This window comes from Charadrius vociferus, unplaced genomic scaffold (genome assembly GCF_000708025.1).
Source record: "Charadrius vociferus isolate BGI_N301 unplaced genomic scaffold, ASM70802v2 scaffold255, whole genome shotgun sequence".
NCBI lineage: Eukaryota > Metazoa > Chordata > Aves > Charadriiformes > Charadriidae > Charadrius > Charadrius vociferus.
The window spans coordinates 345718-354407 of record NW_009648785.1 but is presented as its reverse complement, the minus strand read 5'-3'; the positions used below and the strand labels follow the sequence as shown (position 1 = coordinate 354407).

At 38.7% G+C, this 8690-nt stretch overlaps 1 protein-coding gene across 1 annotated transcript in view; it reads left to right on the top strand.

Moving 5' to 3' along the window:
* KMT2C (lysine (K)-specific methyltransferase 2C) overlaps nt 1-8690 on the top strand; it is a 155141-nt gene that overhangs the window by 124532 nt on the left and 21919 nt on the right. The window contains exons 36-41 of the mRNA XM_009886782.1: nt 9-53; nt 917-2739; nt 4109-4220; nt 5222-5300; nt 5419-5482; nt 7575-7807. Coding sequence (XP_009885084.1) covers nt 9-53; nt 917-2739; nt 4109-4220; nt 5222-5300; nt 5419-5482; nt 7575-7807 — 2356 coding nt within the window. The remainder of the gene's footprint in view (nt 1-8; nt 54-916; nt 2740-4108; nt 4221-5221; nt 5301-5418; nt 5483-7574; nt 7808-8690) is intronic.

The following is an 8690-nucleotide window of genomic DNA, read 5'->3' as shown; positions in this document are numbered from 1 at the left end:
CCCCAATTTCCAGGCGATATGAATGCCATGGGGATGAGACCTCACGGTCTTAGGTAAGATCTTTGATCTCTTAAAATTTGCAGGACATTACAGGGGTAGTTCTGTATTTACAGAAGTTGTTAGACAAAGGTTGGGGGTTTTTTGGATGAAAAATATCTGTGTTGCCTACAGTAGCTGGTAATCTTCCTGAAGTCAGTATGTACAGTGAGTTTTCCTGTAAGCGTCTGTAACATTATAATGTGGTTTACATTAACGCTGTTTTACACGGTCTTTTATTGGGAATTAACCAGAAATAAAAATGGAGAAGCTGCAATACTGGTGAAAGTTATGTAGCTGAAAGATCTCATCACCCATGGGTTTGGGGCATTTTTTATTTTTTGAAAGTGAAAGGTCTGACTTTCGCTTTGATGTCTTAATAATGAATAAATGTAATATTCTTGTTTTCGTTTATAATGAATGTTATAAACATCAACTTCTGTCTGTGCCATTTTTACAGTGAATGCTATGATGTAAAATGAATACCAGTATTGACATACATTGTAATCTCAGCAAGAATTATTGTCAATATTTTGGATTTATTTCAGTAATTTCTACATCCACACAATATTGTTTTTTACGCTGAGTTTCACTAACATGTAGCTTATTTACTAAGATAGTTCTTACTGTCAGAGTTTTCTATCCATTATTATTATTATTGGAATTGAAAACAGGTTGTTTATTAAACATAATTAAAGCAATTATTTTATTGTAGTCATAAAGCTCATTTAAATGTAAGCATAATTAGTCAAAATATTTATTTAAATGTCTTAATGAATGCATCATGTAAAGCATTTTGGTGAATAATTATTTAGTCAAATATGCCAGACTAGGCAGTCCTGAGAAACAGGGTTATTTAGTCTTTCATACTTTATTGTAGATACGGGTTCCCAGGAGGTGGCCATGGTCCACCGTCAGGTCAAGAACGTTTCCTCGGTCCTCCGCAGCCAATGCAACGCCCTGGAGTTCCACCACAGCTGAGAAGATCTCTGTCTATTGATATGCCTCGGCCAGTGAACAATCCACAAATAAATAATACATCAGGGATCTCTCAACATTTTCCTCCACAGGGAATTCCAGTTCAGCAGCACAACATATTGGGTCAGGCGTTTATCGAGTTACGTCACAGAGCTCCTGATGGGAGGCCAAGGCTGCCTTTTAATCCTTCGGCTGCAAATGTTATGGATGCAGCAGCACAACATCAACGACACGCAGGGTTTATACCCAGGCAGGAGTTTCCGGGCCCAAGGCAGGCAGAACCACTGAGACATAATTCTCAAGGTATACCTAACCAGTTGCAGATGTCTACAAGTTTGGAGCACATGTCGCAATCCCAGCAGGATCAAATCAATCCTGACAACCCACCTGCACTTGTAATACGTTCTCTAAGTCATCCACCAGTTGCTGATGCATTCCCAGGACCATCTTTGTCTACATCTGCACCAAGCGATGAATCTGCAAATTTACAGATTTCCAACCAGCCAAGTGATGGTCTGGAAGAAAAGCTTGATCCTGATGATCCTGCTGTAAAAGATTTGGATGTGAAAGACCTTGACGGGGTTGAAGTCAAGGATTTAGATGATGAGGATTTGGAAAATTTGAATCTAGACACAGAGGATGGGAAAGGAGATGAACTGGACACTTTAGATAATTTGGAAACCAATGATCCTCACCTTGATGATCTTCTAAGATCTGGGGAATTTGATATAATTGCATATACAGACCCAGAACTTGATGTGGGGGATAAGAAAGGAATGTTTAATGAAGAACTAGATCTTAGTGTCCCCATTGATGACAAACTAGATATCCAGGGCAAGACAGAAGAACCAAAACCAAAAGAACAAGGTGATAAAACTGTTTCTCCTCCTCAGACTCAATCTCCACAGAAGAAATCTGCTACAGAAAATGAAATTAAAACAGAAGTACTTTCCCCAAACACTCAGGAGGAAAAGAAGAATGAAAATGAAAAAAGTGGTGGAAATGCTGAATCCACAAGTACTCAACAGGTTGCTGAAGTGGAGTTAAAGGATGGAGAAAAGGCTCCTGTGCAGCCTGCTAACCCAGAATTCGCTGACAAAACTACTGCTGTTCCTAGTCAAGAAACAACTGTGCCTAGTCCAGATGCTCAGGGATCTGCTCCACTGCCTGTTCAAGCAGCAGTAAGTTCCTGCAGTATTTCTGGGTCCACACCAGTCCTTTCAAGTTTGCTAGCTAATGAAAGCTCAGATAATGCTGAAGCAAGGACTCTAGGATCTCCATCTCAGTCTTTGCCAACAGCACAAATGAACCATGCATCAGGTATTCCACAAACACTAATGACACCTGGTGGACAGATCTTGGAAAACACTTTAAATTCAAATTTGTCCATGGTTCCACGAATGAACCATAATTTTTCTCAAGGGTCACCAAATCCAGGATTTATTCAGGGTCAATCATCTAATCATAACTTTGGGACGGGACAGACATCTAATCAAACTGTGGCTGTAACAAACCGTCCTGGTCCTAGTGGCATATCTGGTCCCCAGCAGATGATGCTCCCTCAGCCATTAGCTCAACAACAAAATCGAGAAAGACCACTTCTGCTAGAGGAACAGCCACTTCTTCTGCAGGACCTTTTGGATCAGGAAAGACAGGAGCAGCAGCAGCAGCGACAGATGCAAGCCATGATTCGCCAACGTTCAGAGCCATTTTTCCCCAATATCGGTATGTGGGTGATCTATTTGTCTCTGTTCTGGTTATTTTTTTTTTTTTAATACAACAATAAATAGTTAAATAATTCGTAGCACTGAAAGAAGCGGGTAGATATGTAGAGTTTGAAGGTGGCATGACAAAAAAGCAGCTTGCCTAGTAGGTACAATGAGGGTATGGAAATGGAACGTGTAGATGGAATTCTGATCTCTGTGCAAGGCTCCTGTTGACATTACCAGGATCAGTGTAATGCTGCATTACTGCTAATTTTTCTGACAGCAGCTCTGTCGCATATTCTCTTTATCGTTTAGGTTCTCATAACGTGGTATGGAGTAAATGTATCCTTTGTTAAACAAAATAAAATTATCAAGTGCAACAGTTGACCTTTTGATATTTGATCTATCAGTTTTCACTTTATGGTTGTTTTATCACATTTTTTTTGCAGTGTTTAGTGTGTCTCAAGGAAAGTGTTCATCGAAAGCTGTATTACTAACTCACATTCCAGGCAAGGCACAGAAACATCACAAATAATTCTGCACAGACTAAAAGCGTTTAAGATAGACCGTAATTTCCTGTTAATATATAACATAGCAGTTTAAGAATTCAAATCAAGACATCACTATCATTTAATTGTTACTAACGAAACATGAAATTTTGAGAAATGTGTTAGTTGTAACTACACTGGCCATCAAGGCTGTTTGTTCAAAAGACAAATCCAACCTACCCCGATGTCACAGTTCCATATTTGTAGTGTGGCTAGAACATGCCGTAGCTACGGTGGCCAAGATGACCTCCAGAGGTCTCTTTCAACCGCAGCCGTTCTGTACTGCCGTTCATCCTGCTCTGTGTGAGGCATCTAATGGGAGAGACAGCAAAAAGGCAGAGTTCACAGTGCTGATGGTCTTTTCAGATGCTGTATGGGGCGTGTGCCTTTCTGCCCGTAGTGCTACTGGTAATTACAGAGTGACTAAACCATTTTCTTAGTACATTAGTGGTGATGTGTCAGTTTTGCCAACTGAACTCACAGAAGCAACTCTTCTTCCTGATTCTTAAACCTAGAAATAGAATTTATTAACGATATTATTGGTGTCATAGGGCAAATTTAGTCTAGAGCCCTTCTCAGACTGACCTGCTTTTCTTTGTATGTTGTGGCTGAAAAAAAGGACAGTAACTGCTGCTGGAGTAACTGTCCTTAGAGAGGATATATGAAACTACATATTAACCATGAATTTCAAAGTGGAGAGGACAAGTAATGTGAAATAGTAATGCAATTATGTTGTTTTACTGATGATTTATGCATGAACTAGATCTAAACAAGTCAGTTCCAGTTAGTAACTTGTAATGTTCAGCCATTTAATTCACTTTTACTGTTTTTCTTTTATAGACTTCGATGCAATTACTGATCCCATAATGAAAGCAAAAATGGTAGCTCTTAAGGGGATCAATAAAGTCATGGCACAGAGTAACATGGGGATGCCACCAATGGTTATGAACAGGTAGGCAACACTTGATACCATTCTTTAGGGCTACAAAATGTAAAAGAAACTGACAGAGCTAGGGGAAACTGCATAGGAAATGAAAAAATTTAAAAGTGGAAACAGATGTTTTTGTCATGTAGTTCATTGTCCACACTAATACAAGAGTATCTCCCAAGAATAAAACCAGTGTGGCTGTAGAAACTATAAAAAGTAATAAAACTCATCAAAGTTGTGTTCCAGTTGTAATGTCATTGGTCTACATGGTCAATGTGGCTTCACTGTTGTTGCTTTTCTTGTTTCCCCGCTTACTAATTATGTAATGACACAGCTCCCTTGCATTGTGTTTGAAAACTGTTGATGGCCGTGTAACGGTTAAACTTCATGTTGTAGCATAGCATTTAATGCTAAATATAATTAAGATTTAGCCCAAGTAATGAAAGTTTCATCCTTTCTTTAAATCTGTTCTGAGGACAAAGGTAGCTGTGAACTGTGCAGACTTCACCATGACTGCCTTTACCATAGGTGGGGCGTCTGTGAGGCAGAAACGATCTTCACCTTTTCTTTTTATGTGGCCCTTAAAAAGAGTGTGTTTTCTCCTTCCTAGCACATGCTTCAGTGTTATCTGATAATACATGGCTTACCAGAGGTGTACATTTATCCAACTGTAGTTGACTGTGCAGGTGACCGTGATATCTAAATCCATTAAATCTTTTTTTAGTATCATAATATATTAAAATACAAATGCAGATATTTTTTGTGTGTGTGTTTTCAGTGTTTTAGCACAGTACATCATGTTTACTTCATCTGTCTGAGAAGTATAAAATGCAGTAGTTTCAACAAAGGGCAAAGTGTTGTAGCATCAAATGAGAATTAATATTCTCCAGATGTTGAAAAAGTTTGGTACAGAAGTTCAGTCTATATATATTGGATGCTGTTGTGTAATACAAAAGGTTGTCTTTCCCCTAAAATACCAACCAGTTCTAAAAGTTATGATTTCACTTTCTGTTTATATATAATAGGTTTCCCTTTATGGGTCAGCCAGTGCCAGGGGCTCAGACCAGTGAAGGCCAAAATCATATGCAGCAGGCAATTACACAGGTAATACAACTTGATATGGGGTTTAAACAAAAGCATTTAACAATGATAACTAGTTTGGGGGTTTTTAATTGAATCATGATTTAACATCCTTGTCTGTATGTTTTACTGCAATTTCTAGGACGGAAGTTTGACACCTCAGATTTCTAGACCTAATCCTCCCAATTTTGGTCCTGGTTTTGTCAGTAAGTACAGATTTAATAATGTATTTTAGGTTGATGTTTCATTCTGTAGTTCTGTTTTCTTGAAAATAAAATATCCATAAATGGATCCTGTCTCTCAAAAATTCATCCTTTTAAAAGTGAGTCTTTTCATCATTACCATACCAACTAATGAAGGAGTGCATAGTAAAAGCTATGAACATATTTTGTAGAAGCTCTCCTCAAAGAAACACCATAAGGAAAGAGGGAAACAGAACAAAGAGAAAATCAGCATGATTTGGGTTTCTGTGAGAATAGTAATCTACTAACTGTGACAGACTGTTGTGTCAAAAACCTGGTCTTTGGTTGTGTTGTAATATTCTGAGCTCACTGAGAACAACAGTCTATATTGATGTTTTTTGATTGTTGTTTCTTTTAATTTTATTTCAGAAGCAAAAAGTTTTGTGCAGCATCATTGTCATTTTAACAAATACCAATAAAAGCTTTCTGGGCATTAGTTAGTCAAGACTGTTTGGAATCCATGGTTGTTGAAAGTAGAAATATTTAGCACTACTGTTTTGCGTTCCTTGTTTCTGGTTGCCTTAGATCAATTCTAAATCCTAGTGTCTATGATGAGAAAGATTTATGAGCAGAAATTAAAACCGAGCATATGTTGGAGAGGAAGACCACATGTAAAAAAGTTTTTCTATCACTACAAAAATTTGACTTGATATTTATGAGTAAGAAACAGAAGTAAACACCTTCACCTTTTCCAGAAACTGGAATAGCAGCACTGAGTATGCCATAAGGAGCTTTTGCAATATTATCTGTATTAATTTCTGGTGAGATTTGACATGGCACTCAGCGGTGGCCTCACTCCGGTTGAGGGGGGTGGTGGTGGTTCTGAGCACTTGAGAAAAATCTGTTTCTCATTTCAGTAGTAATGTTTACCTGGAACTTGTTAATATTTCAGTGCTTTCATTTGCACTTTCACATCGCTCCCATCTGCAGTTACTCTCCATCGTTTCCACTCAATTGTCCCTTCAGGTTATGTGATTAGTTTTGCAGAATTTATCATTGAGAGAATAGGCACCCCTTGCAACTGTAGGTAGGTCTGTGAGCTGATTTAGTTGAGCCATTAGTCAATGGCTGTCGCTACTACTGTGACTGTTAAAGTAGAAGGTGGTGGGGACTGGAGCACGAGGAGGACATGGTTATATTGAAATCATAATGACGTGTAGGAGTATTTATTAAACAAACTTTCTTTACAAGAAAGATCCATGCTGTATCCTGGTTACCCAGCTCTTTGCCACAATGCAGTCAGGAGACAAATGATACCATCACCAAACCTTCTCTTTTGCCTTCTGGGCTTAGTGCAGGTCAAGTGTTATCAGACATGATTGTTTTGCCTCGAGAAAAACATCTGAGAGCAGTGGACTGCTCATAGCAGTTGAGCATTTCTCATTTGTAAAACAAGTATTGTCTCAGTTACAGTCTAAATGAGAGTGCGTTTGTTCGTGGGGAGCAAAGGCACCGGTGCTGTAGATCCTGTGCGGAGGACTGACAGAAAGTTATTTGTACAAAGATAATACATTTCTTTCATTTCATGAATATTTGATGGATGTTTAGAATTTTAGTGTTTTTCTTAGAAGTAGTAATAAAAATAGATTTTTCATGTACAAAAACTCTTCTGCAAACACCAGAATTGGTAAGGCCATGTTTCCTGTAAATTTGTGTCCTTCCTCCCTAATCTCTTTCCCGCCACCTGAGTACTTCCAGAGGTATTCCATGTCCCCTCTTCTGTAGCTGCTTTCAAAGTTAGGTTTGCTCACTGGCTAGCAAGTGAGCATTTACTGGCTAGATAGCAGACTGGTGTCCCTTGAAATTAAGGGACTATGTTAAAACTGCATTCTCTCAGTAAATGCAGTAATTTGGATCTTTGTCTGTTCTACTGAAATCACTCCCAAGAGCTTAATACCTTTTGAGAGAATCAAATCCTCTGTCAGATTTGGCTGAACTTGACCAATGGTTTCTTGAAATTGGGGGGAACCTGATTGTTAAACTTCATCTCTAAAAAGTAGGATGAGAGCTCACCCCAGGATGAGGTCATATCATACGTAATCTCCCTTTTCTCTAGATGATTCACAAAGAAAGCAATATGAGGAATGGCTGCAAGAAACACAACAGCTTCTTCAAATGCAGCAGAAGTACCTTGAGGAGCAAATTGGAGCACACAGAAAATCAAAAAAGGCACTCTCAGCAAAACAGCGTACGGCCAAGAAAGCTGGCCGTGAGTTCCCAGAAGAAGATGCAGAACAGCTTAAACACGTTACTGAGCAGCAAAGTATGGTCCAAAAACAGCTAGAACAGGTAATCTTCCTGAATCCAAACTTGATCACCTTAATGCTAAGCTGTCATATCGGTATGACTCTTTAGTTTAAATCTTGAAAAGTGCGAGTTGAAATGCTTAAATACAGTGGAGCGTATTTAAAGGGAGCCACTCCCTATCGTATTTTATGTGTGTAATAGCATCACTCTGGATTGCTGGTGACACTTGGAGTTGTAGGAGAATATGCTACGTCAAACATTATGACAAAAAGCTGGTTTAGTACTTTGGGAAGAGGGGAAATTGCTTGGCAAAATGACTTGCAACAGAGTTCCTGGCACCATGAAAAGCATAAATGAAAGGTTCAGAGGAAAGCCTTAGCACGCAGGGCTTTGTTTCAGGCCTGAATGCAAATCATAGCTCAGTCTTTTTCAGGTGTTGTGTAATCACAACATCTTGGTTATATGCCAGTTAAATGTTACTGTTTGAAAATCTCTTTTCATTGTATCTTTAGTATTAGTCTATTTTTATCATCTGTCTGGTTCCTAGATGCTGATCATCAGTGTGTATTCTCTGTTATTGCATCATGGAATAATATAGTTAAAAGGGGTATCTGGAGATCATCTAGTCTACTGATGAAAGCAGAACTAGCTTTGCAGTTAAATGAGGTTGCTCAGCACCTTGTCAGTCAAGTTTTGTAAGTCTCCAAGGGTAGAGATTTCCCAGCCTCTCTAGTTCCAGTGTGTACTACTTTCACTGGGTTTTGGGTTTTGTTCTTCATATTCAGTTGGAATTTCACTTGCTACATCTTGTAACTGTGATTATAGTAAGTGAGATTAAAGTTAAACCTGTGGTAGCTTGGATAAGTCTATGCTTTGGCTAGCAGTACTGAATGCTGTGTTCCTGAAGACATTGTTTATAAGTTAT